This window comes from Molossus molossus, unplaced genomic scaffold (genome assembly GCF_014108415.1).
Source record: "Molossus molossus isolate mMolMol1 unplaced genomic scaffold, mMolMol1.p scaffold_m16_p_14, whole genome shotgun sequence".
NCBI lineage: Eukaryota > Metazoa > Chordata > Mammalia > Chiroptera > Molossidae > Molossus > Molossus molossus.
Window position 1 is genome coordinate 37,768,241 of NW_023425349.1, and position 20,236 is coordinate 37,788,476.

Here is a 20,236-nt window from a genome sequence, read left to right on the forward strand (position 1 = left end):
AGGGAGAGACATCGATGTAAAAGAGACTCATTGACTGGTTGCCTCCTGCATGACCCTGACCAGGGCCAGGGACGAACCGCAACCGAGGTCCGTGCCCTTGGCCAGAATTGAACCCGGCATTCCCTGGTTCGCAGGCCAATGCTCTAACCACTGAGCAAACTGGCCAGGGCAGCCTTTCTACATTTTTATCCAAAATTCATTGTCAGGTGCCTCATTTGCTCAGCCTTTAGCGGCATCAGCCATTAGATGAAAGTGTCAAAGATTTCCATGAACTTCCCTGCAGAATGGTTTTGAGCGATGGCATCAAAAGGTAAGAAATACTTCACCACCATTTTTCATCTATTTCTTTTGCCACTCTGAACATCTGCCCAAGGTGGGATCTCAACTGGACTTAGATCCTTTTATTGAAAGATCTCTTACAAGGCATCTGACCCACCCCCTCAATTCTGTATCTGAGGAAGCAAAAGCCCGGGGAAGGAGAAAGGCTTGTGTCCACCCGCACACTGCAGAGTGGGGACTACTCCCATCTCCCCTCCTGTGTAGGTGACACGCCAGCCCGGCACTCTAAGGCAGCAGTGAAGGTAAATGGACAGACAGTCTGTCTGTCCATTTGATCGACATTGTGATAAGATTTCTGTATAATTTGATGGAGATCATATCTTTATTTCGAGGGAGAAGAATTTTACTTTTAAACCCCTTTATGTGAATGGCCTTGTTGCTTCTTTAGAAGTAGGAAGCAGTGGTTTTTACCAGCAGGGAAGACATTGTAGCAACCCAGAAACAGCGGTTTGGAGTGTGGTAGTGATCGTAAAGCAGAACGCGGTCTTCTGAAATTATCCACGTGCACACACTTTCTGGATCCTAAGTCCAGTTGCTAAAATTTTTACATCTAATATTTTAACCTAATATTTTTATCACCAATTTTCCGTTTTAACAGTGTTCCTATTGTAATTTAATTACTGACTTTCCTGGCTTTGACATATTAAGTGTTTTATGAGTTGCCATATGCTTTTTTGAAAGCTGATTCTTATGAACTGAAGTAGCTGAGTTCTTGATGTTTGTCATATTTACTACGATACCTGTCACAAAGTGCACCAAAGCCTAAAGCAATAGCTTTGTGCCCATGAGTTTGTTTTAATATAATTGTCATCCCACTTATAATTTGTGCAATACTGAATGTGTGTAGTGATTGAGTTGTCAATAAAAAATGTGGCCTCTTTGTGATCATGAAATTGCCTTTTCTTTTTAAGGAGGAAGGGTTGGGGAATGGTAGCTGTTATAGCAACTTATAAATAATTGCCTTACTTTTTTTTTTTTTTTTTTAATCCTCACCCGAGGATATTTTTCCATTTTTTGTACAGATAGAGTGGGAGGGAGAGAGAGAGAGAAACATCGACGTGAAGGGACACATCGAGTGGCTGCCACCCGCACGACCAACCAGGGCCGGGGACAAACTGCAACCGAAGTACGTGCCCTTAGCGGGAACCAAACCCGGGTCTCTCCGGACCGCAGGCCGACGCTCTAACCGCTGAACCAAACTGGCCAGGGCGCCTTACTTTTCTAAATAGTCTCCCCACTGCCAGATTTTCTCCACCTGATTCTGTTGCATTCGGGGTTTCAGTGGCTGCGTTCTCCGCGCAGCCCTTGACACAAGCATCTCCAGAGTCCTCATCGCTCCCTTTTATCAGCCTGTCTTTCAGTCTCACTTTCAGGATCATCCATTTCATTTCAGCTGCTTCTCAAGCCTCCCACACAGAGTTCTTACATTCTCATGTGTCGTCATTCCCTCCTGGAATGCTTTGTCAAATCTGTCATCCAGGTTTTACGTTCACCTCCAAAAAGGTTCTTAGCAGTTCACTTCAGGCATCTCCTGAGCACCTGCTCCCCACTCACCCTCAGGCTCACAGGTGACCAGAGACGATCAGTCCTTGGGTTCTCCTCTGCACCTTGCCCTTAGCTATAGAAGGAACACCTACCTACCTGATTAGAAATTATGTTCACAAGTCAGCTATTTCATGTTCACCTTTTTACCTTTTTATCCTCACCTGAGGACATTTTTGCATTTATCTTCAGATAGAGTGGGAGGGAGACAGGGAGGAAGAGAGAGAAATAGTCGATGTGAGACAGACACATCGACTGGTTGTCACCCACACAACCCCAACTGGGGCCAGGGACAAACTGCAACCGAGGTACATGCCCTTAGTGGGAACCGAACCCAGGTCTCTCTGGTCCGACGCTCTAAATGCTGAGCCAAACCGGCTAAGGCCACGTTCACTTTTTAAAAAATACCTTTCTTTCCTCCAACCTCTCTACCCATCACCCTCATGCAGGAAGAGAGTCCCCTGACCCTTAGCGTCACATAGCTGTATATGTGACTTGGAGGGTGTCCATATGTCACAATGGACAAGCACTCATTTACTCAACACTTAACTAAGCATTAGCATGTGTCAGGTGCCCACCTAGGCCATGGGGCTACCTGATGAATGGGACCCAGCCCTTGGCCCCGGGCACACAGGTTCATGAAAGAGATGGCCACATAGGTGATTGTTAAGCAAGTGGTAAGTGCAGCAACGGATCATGGGTATAATGAGTACAAATGTGAAAATGAAGTCAGTGTGGGCTTGGCAAGGAGAGGGGGTGAAGTGGGCCGTGGAGGGAGAGACAGGAAAGGCCAGAGCCCAGAGACGAGATGGTGGCTGGGAGACTGCCGTCTCCTGGCCCGTCACGGGCAGCTGGACCCAGCGGATCATGACAGCCCGTACAATCTGCCTGCCTGCCTTTCGCAGCGCATCCCCAGGGATGCATGGCCCTGGCTTGGCTCTGCTGTCACCATGCCTGGTCTCCTCCCCTTCCCTGTCCCACATCCAGCCATGAGAGTGCAGCCTTGGCGAGATGACAGTCTGAACGAGAGGAGATGGAAGAATGGTAGCTTCCTCTCCCCTTTCCCAGAACCGGCGCAGGGGGACAGGCAGGACAGACAGCGTGTCTCATACTACTCAGAACAGCATGAAATTTAACACATGAATTGTTTTATTTCTGGAGTTTTCCACCTAATATTTTGGACCACGGTTGACCACGGATAACTAACCACGGAGAGTGAAACTGTGGATAAGGGGACTAGTAGCCGTCAGCAGTCGTGAGGGTGACAGCTAAGGCTTCTGAGAGCTCTCCCCAGGAGCCGGGCCGAGTTGCGAACCCTGCAGGATGCTCGCTGACTCCTCACGCAGCTGAGCTATTCGAGGCCACGCCCGTCACCCCACGTGTCGCATGTGTACACTGAACACCGAGGTCAAAGATGATCAGGACAGGCTTTCATTCCAGAGCCTGTGCTCTGGTCTGCTGTGCTCACCCGGGAAGATGAGTACAGCTCAACAGGAAGGAAGACGTCAGTGCGATGCAAGAGACACAGGGCAGTGCCGGGGCGCCCAGAGAAGCGGGAGACAAACACCCTGGGAGCAGAGAACATCACAGGAACAGCTCCTGAGGTGGGCTTTGAACCGAGAAGCCGTTGTAGGCAGTGGGCTGTGGACTGACGGAGATGCCCAGGTGTCCATACTGAAGGAATACCTGGAGAAGAGCAACCAAAACAGCTATTGCTTTATAAATAAACAGTCTCTGAATGTCTGTTCACACATGATCTCAGACAGAGGAGGTGAGGGATAGTGGGGGGAGAAAGAAAAAGTTACAGGAATTATCAAACTTTCAGTGAGCATCACCTGGTGGTGCAGTGCAGTCAGGAGGGCCTGGGGTGTGGCTGCCAGGGCGACAGCAGGCACACCTTGGATTACAGAGCTGATCCTTTCTGTTGTCATTAGTCACTCAGTATTGACAGTATATCCAGACTCCTTGGTTGCCCAAGAGCAATGTGAATGGATTTTTCTGGGCTTTCCCCCCTTTTTCCCTGCTGTTTCTCTCCCCCTTAGGTAAAGTTTATGTTAATGTCTAATATACATGCAAAAATGTGCGCAAGTTATAAAGACATAGCTCAGTGAGTTTCTGTAGGTTACACACAGCTGGCATTCAGATCAAGTAAAGAGAACAGTGCCAGGACTATGGGATTCTCAGGCTCCAAGTGAGCACTGGTCCTGACTCCTCAACTTAGACACAAGGTCTGCTCGTATTTGAATGTTTTATACAGGGGAACATGAAGTGCAGAATCTTTTGCTGAACATGGTTGTGTTGTATGGATAAACCACAACTTATTTTTATACTGTGGATGGGCATTGAGGTTGCTTGGGGCTCCCATTCTTGTAGGACCCTCAGGTTGTTTTCAGTCTGTCGCTGTTAAAAACAGTGCTGCTGCCCCGGCCGATTTGGCTCAGCAGTTAGTCAGCCCGCAGACCAGAGAGTCCTGGGTTCGGTTTCCACTAAGGGCACGTACCTCGGTTGCGTTTCCACTAAGGGCACATACCTCGGTTGCGCATACCTGGTCCCGGTTCGGGTCGTGTGGGTAGCAACCACTCGATATGTCTCTCTCATACTGATGTTTCTCTCTCTCTCTTCCCCCCTTTCTCCCTCCTGCTCTATCTGAAGATAAATGTAAAAATGTCCTTGGGTGCGGATAAAAAACAACAGTGCTGCAGTGAATAACCTCATTTATATTCCATTTTCATATGTGAAAATATATTTTTCAAATGTAAAAATATATAATATTCAGAAGTGGAAATTCTAGGTTCAGAGAGTGTGCACATTTGTTATTTTCCCTTGCAACTTCGTCTTTTTGACCTAGTACCAAAGGAATCTTTCTTTTTTTTTTTTTACCTTGAAGTAGTGATGGTGGTGGTGTGAAAGGTAGTGTGGGTGGTGTGGGAGGTAGTGTGGGTGGTGTGGGAGGTAGTGTGGGGGGTGGTGGTGGTGGTGGTGGTGTGGGTGGTGGTGTGGATGGTGATGGTGGTGTGGTTGGTGGTGGTGTGGGTGGTGGTATGGGTGGTGGTGGTGATGGTGTGGGTGGTATGGGTGGTAGCGTGGGAGGTAGTGTGGGTGGTGGTGGTGGTATGGGTGGTGGTAGTGGTGTGGGTTGTGGTGGTGTGGGTGGTGTGGGTGATGGTGTGGGTGGTGGTGGTGTGGGTGGTGGTGTGGGTGGTGGTGGTGGTGGTGGTGTGGTGTGGGTGGTGGTGGTGGTGGTGGTGGTGGTATGAGTGATGGTGTGGGTGGTGGTGGTGGCGGTGGTGGTATGAGTGATGGTGTGGGTGGTGGTGGTGGTGGTGGTGGTGGAAGTAGAAGAATTCTTTTTTTATCTCTGAAGTCCATGTATCTCTTGGCTGCTTGAAGCTCATGTACTGATAGTTCTCCCTAGAAGGACTCATGGGAACAATATTCCCTAGGTTCCTACAAAATAAAAAATTTTTCTTTAGTTTTTATTCTTTTGAGAATATCTGAAATAAATAGAAAAATCATTGCCTTACTCTTTTTCTCTCTGTCTATTACTATAGATAAAACTGAGAATTTTTTTTTTCCTGAAGCCCAATTACTTTACTAGAATATGTCTTTATGCTAGCCATTCTTGGTAAAAATTTTCCTTGGCAAATAGTGTGATCTCTCAATATATAGATTAAAATCTTTAATTCCAGAAAAATCTTCTTGAATTTAAATTTTAAATAATTTTTTCCCCATGATTTTATTCCCCCTCTCTTTGGGATATCCAATTAAATATGTTGTATCTCCTTAACCCAACTTCTATATCTATCATTTTCTCTCTAAATCATTTTAAACATTTTTATTGAGAAATAATTTACATACCATGAAACACCCATTCAAAGTATACTGTTTAATAGTTTTAAGTATATTCACAGAGTTGTGTAACCATCATCACAATCAATTTTAGGACATTGGTATCACTCTCAAAAGAAAACCCATAGGATTAGCATTCCCCATTCCTGTGTGCCCCCCGAGCCAGGCAACCACTAATCTACTCTCTGTCTCTATTGACTTGCCAATCCTATCTATTCACATAAATGGAATCATATAATATGTGGTCTTTTGTGGATGATGTCTTTTACTTAATATAAATTTTCAAGATTTATCATGTTGCAGCGGACTTTGTTTCTTTTTATTACTGAATAGTATTCTATTAGTTGTCTTTTTATTGTTGAGTTGTAAGTATTCTTTGTATATTTTGAATACAAATTCCTTATCAGATACATGTTTGCAAATATTTTGTTTATCCATTCATCCCGTGATGGGCATTAGGGTTGTTTTCACTTTTTGGCTATTTTAAATAGTGCTGCCCATGAACATTCATGTATAAGTTTTTGTGCGGACATGAGTTTGTCTTAGATATACACTTAGGAGTTAATTTTCTGGGTTATAGAGCAGCTCTATGTTTGTCATTTTGAGGAACTGCCGAACTGTTTTTCAAAGTGACTGCACTGTATTTTATTTCCATCAATAATGTATGATGGTATCAATTTCTCTAAATCCTCGCCAACAATCATTATTAGTTTTTTATTAGTATTATTATAGCCATCCTAGGGAGAGTATAATGATACCCTACTGTTGCTTAAATTTGCATTTTCTTGATAGCTAATGATGTTGAGCGTGTTTTCATGCTTTATTGCCCATTTGTGTATCTTATTTGGAGAAATCTCTATTCAAATCCTTCGACCATTTTAAAATTGTTATTTGTCTTTTTATTGTTGAGTTGTAAGTATTCTTTGTATATTTTGAATACGAATCCCTTATCAGATGTATGATTTGCAAATATTTTCTCCCATTCTGTGCATTATCATTTTCATCTTCTTCACGGTGTCCTTTAAATCACAGAAGTTTAATTTGATGAAGCCAAATTTATCTATTTCTTCATTCTTTTTGCTTCTGTTTTTGGTGTTGTATCCAAGAAACCCTTGCCTAAGCCAGGTCATGAAAGTTTACTCCTGTGTTTTCTTCTAGGATTTTTTTAGTTTTAGCTCTTCTATTTAGGTGTAGGGTACATTTTAAGTTAATCAGTGTATGAATTAGGGTAGGAGTCCAACTTCACTTTTCTACACATGGATATCCTATTGTCCCAACACCATTTATTTAAAAGATGATTCTTTTTCCCATTGAATTGTCTTAGCCATCTTGTAAAAATCAGCTGACCATAACTGGATCCTCTCTAAATAAATTTTAACTTTCTTTATTTCTATTTTCTGTTCCAAATTTTGCTTTTGTTTGCCGCAATAGCTAATCAACATTATGCTTCTTTCTATTTTATCCTCAGTTCCATTATGTTCTTATTTAGATTGACATAAACATTCTGCTTGATTAAATGGGATTCAGGGTAAGCACAGGCGCAAGCAAGAATGCACAAAAGCAGAGAAGATTATTGCAGACAAAACAAATTGCTCTAGCTGGCCTTGTGGTGACATAGAAATATGATTTTTAAATGTGTGGAATGTTTAGAAGCAGATTGTGGATAGTCTTTGTAAGTCTGATCAAGAAGTTTACTAAAAGTAGTAAGGAACCAAGTTTGAAGAATGAATAGCTAGATAAAGAGCTGATTTAGGCCCTGGCCAGTTTGGCTCAGCGGTTAGAGCATCGGCCTGCGGTCCTGAGTTCGGTTCCCACTAAGGGCACGCACCTTGGTTGCAGTTTGTCCCTGGCCCCGGCTGGGGTTGTGTGGGTGGCAACCAGTCGATGTGTCTTTCTCACGTCAATGTTTCTCTCTCTCTTCCTCTCTCCCTCCCTCCTACTCTATCTGAAGATAAATGCAAAAATGTCGTTGGGTGAGGATAAAAAAATAAAATAAGAGGTGATTTAGGATAGATTTCTACTACTGCTACTACTACTAATAATAATAATAATAACAACAACAATAATAGTCCGGCCGGTGTGGCTCAGTGGTTGAGCGTCGACCCATGCATCAAGAAGTTGCTGGTTCAATTCCTGGTCAGGGCACATGCCCAGGTTGTAGGCCCGATCCCCAGTGGGGGCATGCAGGAGGCGGCCAATCAATGTTTCCTCTCTTTGATGTTTCTATCACTCTTCCTTTCTCCCTTCCTCTCTCTCTAAAATCAATAAAAGAAAATTGTTTAAAAAAAAAAAGAACTCACAATTGTCTTCAAGACTTCAATTTTGGTTCATCAGTCAGGGTAGAAGCTCAATGTCATTACACTGAAGATTAGATCATGAGAATATAAAAATAGCAAGCACCGAGGTAGAGGAGGGATAAAGATAGAGAGTCCCTGGTAAGACAGTCAGGAGGAATTGCATTTCCCCCCAATGGAAGGGGTGTTTGTGAAGAAAGGAAGCTGCATTGGTGAACATGAGATTGAAGATAAGAGAGTAATGGAAGAAGAGAAGTTGTATCTCCAAAGAGGGAAAGGAGGCGGGGGAAATATTCCATAAGAATTATGAGTAGGATAAAATATACCATCCTGCGCGGGAGAGAGAGAGAGGCCGACCATTAGATGAGCAGAGAGAACTTGGGTATGGATGAATGGAGAAGGGGAGGCCATCCAAGGAGTCCCTATGAGATGCCCTTGCTCTTCTCAGTAAAATCAGAATTTAATGTGGGAATTTCTGGGAATAACAAAAGATGAATAGAAGTGATAAAGAACTCGGGTTGCATAAATCCGTAACAGGCCCGTCAGCTGTATTTTCATGACTTCCTCGGGACTGCTCTCCACGAGAGGCTGGATTAAAGGCTAATCTAGGGTTAGCACTGGCTTGGCTCGAGCGAAGGGCCGAAGGTGAAAGGACGTTAGTGAGGTCGGCACTCAGGTGGATAAAAGCCTCTTTGACTGCCGGTCTGCACTAGCATTCTGAGCCCTGCTCAACAGCAGTTCCCGCACAGGGAATTCGGCAAGAACAGAAGCTTCCTGGGGTGGAAGCTTCCCGTCATGAACCGAGTACAGATTTCTTACAGATGACTTTGAACACATGTATATAACCTGCGAGCCGGGCCGCTGAAGTTGGAAAGCACTCATCTGGGTCGACAGCACTGACTGAAGTTTGCGTGTGTGGGGGGGAGTGTAAATGCACCCCTCTTCTAAAGGGAGGGGAAGACAGAAAGATACGTTGTCTGGTGGCCGTGGTGAAGGCAGCCCTCTCACGGTGGCCGACACTGGAAGACGGCAGGGATGGCTGACCAGAGACCCTGAGGGTTTCGATGAAATAGGTGAGAGAAATATTTTCTTTTACAGGAAGGGACTATTGAAGGAGAAGCACAATCAAGTCTAATTCTAACTGGTCGGAGACATCTATCTGTGAAACCACTGCCCAGATGTAGGAAAGGGGGTGGGCATGTCCTATATATTGACATAGTGGACTCGGTAGTGACAATACTATATTTGGATATATATGTATATCAAATAATACATAGATGTCCCACAAGAAATATATATATTCAAATGTATAGCTAGATAGATATTTATTCTGGGTTTTCTACTTTGCTTAGGAGGAGGAAGAACCTAATTGTTTTTGCTTCACTCCAAGCACCAAATGAGTGTTTTTAGTTAATCTCTGGCACTCACTCCAGTTCCCAGAGCTCCCGGCCAGGATACATGGGTGCTCAGGAAGATGTCTCCCTCATTCCTTCCCCTACCTGCCAACAGAGCTCTCACTGGCATAAGTTAGACCCAGAATGCAAAATACCGTGGGCTTTATCTGTTATTTATTGCTATATAACAATCCAGTCAAAACTTAGTGTCTTGAAACAACTGTAATCCATCACTTGCCATAATTTTGGAGTTAGCTGGGTCAGCTGGGTGGTTCTTTTTCTCTATTTGCAATCATCTGGGTTGCTCCTGTCTTCTGGAGGCTCAGGTGGGGCTGGGTGATTCAAGATGGCTTCACTCACAGGTCTAGTGCTTGGTGCTGGCTATCAACTCTACATGATCTCTCCAGAAGGCTTCCAAGAGTGGAATTGCAAAGTTTCCTTTTTTTTTTTTTTTAGAGACAGACAAGAACAGAGAGAGAGAGAGAGAGAGAGAGAGACATCAATATGTTGTTCCACTTATTTATACATTCGTTGGTTAATTCTTGTATGTGCCCTGACCTGGGATTGAACCCAAAACCTTGGCATCTCAAGATGATGCTCTAACCAACTGGGCTACCTGGTCAGGGACTGCAAAACTTTTTAATGCTTAGGCTCTGGCCCTCACAAAACGTCACTCACATCTTATGCTGTGAGTCAAAGGCAAGCATAATGCCAGCCTAGAGTCAAATGTGGGAGAGGACTTAGCTGCCACTTACTGATGAGACCAATTGTATAAATTCTATGGCCATTTTTAATCCCTCAAACAGGATTAGACAAAATTCCATCTGTAAAATGTATATAATCATATGTGGCCCAAAGCAAATAATTTTAAAGTGTTAATTATTGCTGTTGTTATTAGCCTTTTTCTTCTGATTGAAAAAAAAAAATGCTTTTCCTGGGTGAGGAGGTAGGTAAGTTTTTCTTTAGATAACCTGAAAAATAAAATATGTAACACACACAAAAAATCCATATGGGATTCTCTGAACTAGTATTAAATGTCTGAACATGCATGTTACATAAGAATTTGAGGTGTTTCAGAGAAAATATTTCATTGAAATTGGCAGACCTAGAGTAAGGAGAAACAAAAGAAAAACTGTAATGGTATAAAATTTAAAAAGTGTCCCACTTACAAAGTTCAAATGACTTAAAAAGTCTTACCCTCCCCTTTGTATTTTCTCTGACTTTTGAGTTTTCATTTCTTCTTCCCTTAAATTGATTTTTTTTAGAAATTAGAGAATAAAATGCCAGCACGATGTTCCTCAGCAGAGATGCCGATTCAAGTAAAGACGATGAGGAGACCGAGTTTCCTGCGTGCTCCGTATGTACTTACACTTCTGTAACGTTGTCCACAGGAAACTGCATTCCAGAATTATAAGCATTCAAACTAGTAAGCACTGAGTGGCATGCCTGGGGGACCACAGGGAACACAAACATTTCTCTTCAGCCACCTGCCCTCCTTTGGCACAGCAAAATGCAGCTCTTCCGTGGGCTGGGGGCCTGCCTGCTGACTTGTTTGCACGACAATGAAATGCCTTCGAAAGAGCCTTTTACCAACTCGACAATGAAATGCCTTCGAAAGAGCCTTTTACCAACTCCGCCCAGGTCCTGTTTGTTGCCTTGACTAGAACTGCAGGGAAACTGCACTGGGCTGAGCGACCCAAGTTTGGGCTCTCACTTTGGCCCCTATGGCCTTCCCGTTTAATGACCTAAGAAACCTCTTAGGAATAATGGGATTCGCAGGCAGAATGCTCTAGAAAATAAAATGTCATTCTTTTAATACAGGATTTTAGATAGAGAAGGGGGACTCCAAGGGAACACGTATTGTCTTTTCTGCTAACAATTATTCCCAAACTCTACAAATGTAACCATTTGCTTTGATAAAATATTCCAGTTAATAAGATGATCACAGCTTCTTGTGCACTGTGTTCCTAAACGTTCCAAGCCCCTTGGACACCAGGACGAAGCTGTTATATCCAGATGATCTGGCTCCCTTGCTTTCTTAAAAGAGATGTAACCTTACCTGAAACACGTTGCATACCCCCAGAGTGGTCTCTCTCCATGGGAACTCTCAGAATCTTAGAGTTGGAAAGGTCTTAAAGACTTTAGAATCCAAGTCTGATGGCTCATTTTACAATGCAGGCTTTCAGTGACATGTCTAAACAATACCTCTTTTGGGGAAGAATCTGAGCCTTGAACATGTGGTCTCTGTTCCACACTGCTATAACTGACAGGGCTTAGTTAGGCAACAATATCACCCAAAGATAGACGCTTCTGTGTGCATGGTTACTTGTTATTTTATTTGTTTTAGAGTTTGTGGATCTGCAAGATGATTATCATTCATCAGTCTCACAACTTCCCACTTCTCCCCCCCTCCCCCATAGCTGCCAGAATTATATGCACTTGCTGAGAATTTTAATAAGAAGAGCAAGAAATCAAGTCGCCTAAAAACTCATGGCATGTCACCAAGCGAAGCACAGAAAATACTTAGTCAAAACCTGAATGCCATGTCATTCACCAGCGGGACTGATTTGAGAGAAGATCCCCAATCTGTGCTCACGTGCAAGGTGGTTAGAAAAGAGGAGGAGAGGCCAGCATCACTGACTGAACTCCTGCACCGCAGCCTACTGACCACCTTGCACTCAGAACTCGACAGACTCGCCAAGTCCCAGCAGAGACTCGCTCAGCACGGCATCCCTCCTCCCTTGCACACCTTTCCTTATGAGATTCTAATCGAGAACTCCAATTTTTGGGCCACGACACGGAAGAGGATTCAAAATTTCAGAAGATCATCCAAGCCGAGCTTTTCCCGCTCCAAGCCAGACAAGTTTTTATTTGAAGATAAGATTTCTGAATACTTATTAGTTGAACCAGGTACTCTAAACAGATAAGGCCACGTGAGAGAAAAAGAGTGGAAATCTTACTGGAAAATTTACCTAGATTTCCAGAGTTGAAAGAGTCAAATATTGATCCACAGGAATGTCGTTGTTCTGGTGCTCTTAATACACATAATGGCAATGGGAAATGGAGGACAGAGAATCCGACACTTCAGGGTCAAATCTCAGACTCATTCCCCAAAAGATGTATTATTTAGACATCGCACTTACACTTGCTTTTATGAAACGAGCCGGTTAAATTAGGGCTCTAAAACACTCATAACTATTTGTTTCTTGTTCCATGAAGTTAGTCAAGTATTTAGTAAATAATAATTTATCTTTCTTAAATATCTTGATTTCTCTTTAATTGAGGGTTTTTAAAGATTTTAAATAATAAACCTTTACTCTTTCCTATTGTTACATCTCTACGAAGAGGAGAAAACTCTCTAGTTCTGATTCTTTAATAAAGAAGGTACCCATAAAAGTCCAAAGACCTTATAGAGAAAGTTAAAAATATAAAAAACACATGATGGACTATTCCTAAGGTCTTCATTTTCTTATGTAATTTGAGGGAAATAATATTTTGTCATTCTGTGTAGCTATAAAAAATAGATTAAATTAATGACATAAAACATTTGAGTCTTTCTGAAGTAGGTTCTTGACCCAAGATAAAACTATTTGCACAGCAAATATTATGACATCACAAGTAATGGGAGAAACAGGAACAAATTTAAAGGAACAGATCAATCACTCTGATCATATGTATATGGTCCAAGATGCCGGAAAAACGTTTGCTCTAACTTCCTACATCCATGTCATGACACAACCCAATGCAGGTTTAAAATTCCTTTGATAGAATCATACTTTATGTGTTTGGAGCTCAGACAGAAGTGGAAATTAAGGCAGTTGTGGAATGGCCTACATAATCCACAAAAGGGCACGGGGAAAGTCTGGGACCAAAGAGGAAAAAGCAAGGAAAGTGTTTGAGGATCCATAAGAACTGTCAAAAAGCCTACTGAAGAAGTGCTGAAGGCTTTGGATGTTTGATAGGGCTTGAATATTTATGGCTTTGCCACCTATAGGGGCCAAATCGCCCGTCCTTCCTAATGCATGGATTGCCTGCTGTCTACCTAACCCCTGGGAGCCTCTGGGTGCCCCCCCAGACTCTCACTCAGTCTCTTCTCTGCCTCCATGACCTCATTTTTTGAGATCCTGGAGATAGAATTTCTGGGACATATCCTGTCTATTCAAGGAATATGTATGAAGCCAGGTAGGTATCCATATGAGAAATATCCAATAATTCCTTAGGTTTAATTGATATTATAATATTTCATCTTTTGCTGTCCTATATTGCCCAATATGACTATCATTTCATTAGCCAGCTAGTCCCTGAAGTTTTCTCAGTCTGGGAAAACTTTGGGACTTCTGGCATACCAAAGAATAGTATAGAACACATCTTTACTAGCACCAAGCACGAGAGGAGGAAAAGGAGGTGGGTGCTGCCATTTTTCTTTTTCTACCTTATGAGCAACTCTTGCTCAGGTTAAATCCTGTAGGACCATGTAGGTTAAGAATGTGTTTGGCCAAAAGTAATGGAAAAACCAAATAGGGGTTATTTTTCCTATATAATTAGAAGTCTGGAGGTGGGCAGACAAGGGCTGGAGCAATGTTTTGATGTCGTAGATCAGGCTCCACCATCTCTTTCTGAACGGCTTATGTCTTCACGGCCAAAAGATGTTTCCTTCCCTTTCAGGCACTATGGCCACATCCCATACAGGAAGAGGGGGATAGGAAAAAGGGCCACATTGGCTAGTTTGGTCCTCTTTGAGTAGGAGGCAAAGCTCCTCAGAACACACCTCCTAAGGTGACTTCTCCTTACATTTCATTGTCTGGAATTGAGTCCAATAGTAACCCTTACTGCAAGGAAGCCCGGTGAAGAGAGTTCTGAGCTTTCTATCCTCCATACTGGAGGGAGGCAGAAGGGGGTGGTATTGGCATGGAGTGAGCTAACCTGTAGTGTCTACCATGGATCACAACATACAGCTCTTTAGTAATGGAAATCATCAACTCTATGGCCTTCTTACACCAAATATTTCTTTCCTTTCCTTTTTTCTCTCATCATTTCTTGCTATACAGAGCCTGCCAAGATCTTGTCAAACCCTCTGAAACTTGGTAACTGACATTTAGGGACAGGCTGTGGAACAACATGGCCAGGTGTGAACTCAAGGAAGAGTCCCTGGCCTCAGTTTCCTACTTCAGGCATGAACAGAATATATACACTTTCTACTAGGCAGACCCTGGCAAACCCAGGTCCTTCCCAAAAATGGAGGCTTGATTGGGGCAGGGGCAGTATTTGGGCCATAGGTGACCTGCTCAAATATCACCAAACAGAGGGCGATAAAATCATCCATGAGAAATGGACCTGCTTGTTTGCTGTACCCATTATTCTCCTTACACTCCTTTTGGCTCTTTGGTCTCAGGTTTTACATTCAAGCCCCTGCCTTGGGCTTTCTTTTTCTTTTCTTTTTTTCAGGTTTACTATTTATTGAGTCATGAAAAGAATCGAAGGGAAAGGAAAGGGAAAAGGTGCTGAGTAGGGGACTGTGCAGTGTCTCTTGGCTGTAGTTCATTGGCTTCTTGAAGAAAATGTAACTACTAATGACTCCACATTGGCAGGTCCTGAAAGAGTAGGGAAAGCAGCCAAATTCTAGCTAAGCCACTGTCCTTTTATACTCAGGGTTTACACCAGCCTCTTGGAAGAAATGACACTAGCCATGTATACACTGCTGATAAATCTTCCTCCTTGTTTTCACGCCTCATTAGAATCATTTTTCTTCTCCCGTTGACCTCAGTGCTCTGCAGGTCTCTCCAATTTGCACATTCTTAGTTTCCAAGCACCAAATGAGAAACTTTCCCCACCTGCCATGGCCCCTGCAGGGTCCTTTCCAGCCCAGTTAGCCAGACCCACTCACAATTCTACATGGAGGAGGGTTTTCAATGAGGTGGACACCGTAGGTTCCCCTTAGTTTATAAAGATTCAGAAAACGCTTTCTACCAGAAGGGAGGAGGCTCAAATTCATCAAAGGTTTACTCTGTCATGAAATACCTCTGAATCACTGAGGGTTAAATGACACCACCATGTGATTCTTTGAACATGTGATTCTTTTCAGAAAAACAATTCATGGATCTAAGGGATCTGGAATGGAAATATTACAAGGGGATCACAAAGTGGGCACGCAAAACTTCGGCTTCATATACAAACATACAGTACAACAGTGAGAAGAGATTTGTAGAGAGTCAGGAGATGCCTGATGTTATTTTCCCTCCTCTGGTTCGTAGGTCTTTGATTGTGTGTTCTCAAATTGATAATGAACAGAATGTACTTTCTTTTTCTTAAATGAAATATGCAGTTTCTGAAACCATTTTGGATGTAGGTTTTGCTTTTGAGAACATTGAATTTATGCACAAAAAGGAAAGAAGCAGAGGCACCGTGGAACATGGAACCATATGCACATAAGGTCTAAGGTGAAACCACTAACATGGAGTAAGAGATCCAAGTTGACTTGCTATGGTGTGTATGCAGGAGAACACACAAGCAAGAATAGCTCTCTAAAAATGTAAGCACATGAGAAAGTCTACGGCCATAAAAATAGTTGATAAATTCAACAGATGAAAGAATTAACACCTGAGGGTATAGGGTTCAACCTGAAAACTTAAATATAATATGTTAACTGTGCAAAGACATGAGGAAGGAAGTAGCGACTCTGCAGCAAGAACAGGAAGATTTAAAAAAGAAGAAATTAGAAATCTTGGAAGTAAAAAAATGTCATTGAAAATAAAATGTTAATAATGACCCTCAATAAATTACCTCAGTGGTATAGTGGATATATCTGAAGAGAGAAGGGATTCAAGAGTTGGAAGACAGCATTGAGAAAGAAGCTTCCAGATCACAACACAGTAAGATCAAGGAGAAAATGATGAAAGAAGTTAAGGGTTATGGGGGGCAGGGTGTTGAATGAGAAGTTCAGGAATCTGCAGTGGACGTTGCAGAAAGAAATGAAGAGCGTGGGGAAAAGGTGATGCTTGAAAATAAAATGACTGATACCTTTCCAGAAATGAAGAAACACATGAAGGCTTGAATTGAAAACTCTCACTGGGTGATTAGCAAGAACATAAGTCTATACCTGGGAGGACTGTAGCAGAACTGCAGAGAATTAAGCAAAAAGAAAAAGAAACTATAATCTACAAAAAAGAGAAGATGGATGACAGAAACGAACGGCTAGGAGACGGTGGGACTCTAACAGCTGCTGTCAGGTGATGGTGTCACACTCAAAACGCTGAGGGGGAACAACTGTCAATCTGGAACTCACTGCCAGCCTAACCCCCTTTAAAAAGTAAGACTAAAATAAATACATTTTAAAACATGGAAGAGTCAAAAATGTTTACTACCCCTTACTGGAAAAACTACTAGCAAATATGTACTTCAGCAAGAACCCCGAGGGTGTGCAAGAAACGGGTGAGCAATTCAGTTCCTAAGTAACATATGACTGTGGTTGTGTCGATATTAAAATATATTTCTAGATTCTATTTCCTAATATTTTATCTTAAAAATTTGCCTCTATAGGTGGAATTATTTTGTAGTTTTCATGTTTTGCGCTCTTTTTAAAAATCAGATTTTGGCTTCTGCATAGTGGATACTGCCTAGAAATGGGCCTGAGGGAGGTTTTTTGGGTTCTCATAATATTCTAGGTTTTTTTTATTTTATATTTGTTTATTAATGTATTTTTATTGATTCTTTTAGAGAGAGAGGAAGGGAGAAAGAGAGAGAAACATTGATGTGAGAGAGAGAGAAACATCAATTGGCTGCCTCCTGTTTGCCCCTCATTGGGGATGGAGTCCACAACTTGGGTATGTGCCTTGACCAGGAATCGAACCTGGACCTCTCCGTCCATGGACAACGCTTAATCCACTGAGCCATACCAACCAGGCTATTCTGGGTATTTAAAATATGTGTACTCAAGTTGTTCAGCATGCAAAAATTCCTCAAGGTATACATTTAACAACTGTAAGCTTTATCATGCATGTTACACTTCACAAAAAAATGTTTTGCAAGTTATGCTACCTGGAGTTTTCTTTTTTTTTTAATTTTTTGAAGCCATAGCTATTTAAATAATATCAGAAATATTTGAAAGCTAGATCTTTAAAATCTAGCTAGAACTCAGCTATAAAATCATACAGTCCTGACAGCTTTTCTTCCTATCATATTATGAAAATGTTTAAACTAGATTCAACACTTAAGATTGTACCACACTCAGTTCATCTATTCCTGTTGTGTTTGCTGTGGATGCTGAACTATCTTAAAGCAAATCTTAGGCTGAAGGTCTAAGCTTCTCTCCTTACATACTTTGGTATGCATCTCAGAAAAATATGGACATCCTCTCTCATAGACACACTGCCATCGTTATACCAGGAACAATGACAATTCCTTATTCCCATCTGCAGATCCGTATTTGAAGTCCCCTTATTGTCTCAAAACTGTCTTTTTCCAATTGGTTTGTTTTTATAGGAATCCAGGCAAGGTTAAGGACTGCATTTGGTTCTTAGGTCTCTCAAAGTTTTTAGTAAACTTTCTTAAAAATAATTTTTCTCTATTGATTTTAGAGAGAGAGACAGGGAGAGGAAGAGAGAGACGGAAACATCGATGAGAGAGAACATCAATTGGCTGCCTCCTGCACGCCCCTCACTGGGGATTGGACCCACATCTGGGCATGTGCCCTGACCAGCAATCTAACCGATAACCTCTTGGTGGAGGGGTTGATGTTCAACCACTGAGCTACACCACCCGGGCTTAGAAAACTTTTTAAAAAAATGTAACATCGTACAGAAAACCACAAGCTTGATGACCTCTAACAAGCTGAACATACCCATGGACCCACACCCAGGTCATGAAATAGAGCACAGCCAGCATGACCCTCCCTGAAACTGTCCTCATTTTTACCCTCTGGTCACCAGTTTTTCATAGGTTAATTTGGTCTGTTTTTGCATTCGTTTATACAAACATGCACATACAACATGGATTCTTTTGATCTGGCTTCTGTCTGCATTATGTTAGTGAGATTTATTAATGTTCTATATGTAGATATTTATCTTCATTTCTGTTTAGTATTCAATTATATGAATATAAGCTGATTTATTTATCCTGCTATTGACAAGCATTTCAAGTCATCGGCAGAACAGTTCTAAATTTTAATTTAGAATTATAAATTTGAATTTGGCCTTCCAAATTGTCATGAAGGATTATTGGTAAATATAGGAAAAGAGCACACATGTTATTTAATGGCTTGATTTATACTTAAACTGTTTAGATATACAATGTATGGGCCTCCATTTGAATCCCTCTTTGAGTCCTAAAAATGCTAGTGGGTGGGTCTCTCTATCTAGAATTAAAGTACATGAAAACAATAGCTCATAAGTTGGATGAAGGTAAAGGGAGTTAGAGAGTCCTAAGATAGTGTGTCTGAGATGTGGTAAAAGAACTAATATACATGGTTTTTAATAAGTTAAGGATGCTTGTTGTAATATCTAGGCTATCCACTAAAAGAATAGGAAGATAACGTGCAATGAAACAAGCAAATAGAGGAGGGAAAAAGAATAATGAAAAATATTTAATCAATTCAAATGTAGACAAGAAAGTCAAGAAAAAGCAATATAGTTCAGGTGGGAAAAGCAGAGCAAATATAAGATACTAGATATTGCTATATCAATAATTAATTTAAATCTGAATGGAATAAATATTTCAATTAAAGCCAAAGATTGTCACTCTGTATAAAAAATTTCAATGAGCCTGGCCAGTGTGGCTCAGTGGTTGAGCCTCAACCCATGAACTGAGGGGTCACCAGTTCGATTCCCAGTCAGGGCACATGCCTGAGTTGTGGGCACCGGTCCCCAGTGAGGGTCGTGCAGGAGGCAGCCAATCTATATTTCTCTCTCACTGATGTTTCTATGTCTCGCTCCCTCTCCCTAACTCTCTAAAAGTCAATAAAACATATTTTTTAAAATGTTTTTAATGACACACTGCCTACAAGAGACATAAGCCAAATATAATAGTGTAAAAAAGTGGAAGATGTGAAGATGGAAAAAGATGTATCTTCTAAACATGAACTAAAAGTTAGTATAGCTATACTACTATCAGACAAAGCCAACTTTAAGATAAGAGACATCTTTAGAGATAGAGGATTACTTATTAATGGTAAAAGTTTTATTCATCCCGAAGACATAATTGTCACCCCTAAGTCCCAAGGTGAACCCTGGCAGCATGGTCTGCCTTCAAGAGGTTGAAGCCAGGGGAAGGGCCCACCCAGGCCTGGGATTATGATCAGATCCATCTGAGTAAGAAATTCTGAGGTTCCAGGTATCCAAACTGTGCTCCAGATGAGGTGACATCAGCTCCAGGTGGGCCTGTCCCCTTGGCCCCATAGATTCCTCACCTTATGGGACAGGACATGGGCAAAGAAGACCAGAGTTCAGGGCACAGGGAAGGCTGCACATGACCCAGGTCTAAGCTTAGTGACTACACACACATACATATACATATGTATATGTGAATATGTGCATATGTATGTATGTATATATGCATGTGTGTGTATGTACCCCCAAGACATAATTTTATAAAGTCTTATACAGTTAATATTCATTTAGATTTACCTACATAGTCACCTTTTCTATTATTCTTCATTCCCTTCCTCCATCTGGTTAATTTCACTTCTGCCTGGAGGACAATCTTTAGTATTTTTTTTGAAGTGGGTTGTCCTGGCAATGACTTTTCTTTTTTTGTTTGTCCAAAAAAGTCTGTATTTCACTTTCATATTTAAAAGATATTTTCCCTGTATATAGAGTTTTAGGCTAA

At 41.8% G+C, this 20,236-nt stretch overlaps 1 protein-coding gene across 1 annotated transcript; it reads left to right on the plus strand.

Annotated features, from left to right (window-relative positions):
- Positions 1–10,681: 10,681 nt before the first annotated feature.
- On the plus strand, positions 10,682–15,727 carry CUNH9orf153 (chromosome unknown C9orf153 homolog). Its single transcript, XM_036262054.1, has 3 exons — positions 10,682–10,775; positions 11,839–12,328; positions 15,501–15,727. Exons 1-3 carry the CDS (start codon positions 10,710–10,712, stop codon positions 15,725–15,727), a joined length of 783 nt encoding a protein of 260 aa, XP_036117947.1. The 5' UTR covers positions 10,682–10,709.
- The last annotated feature ends 4,509 nt before the right edge of the window (positions 15,728–20,236 follow it).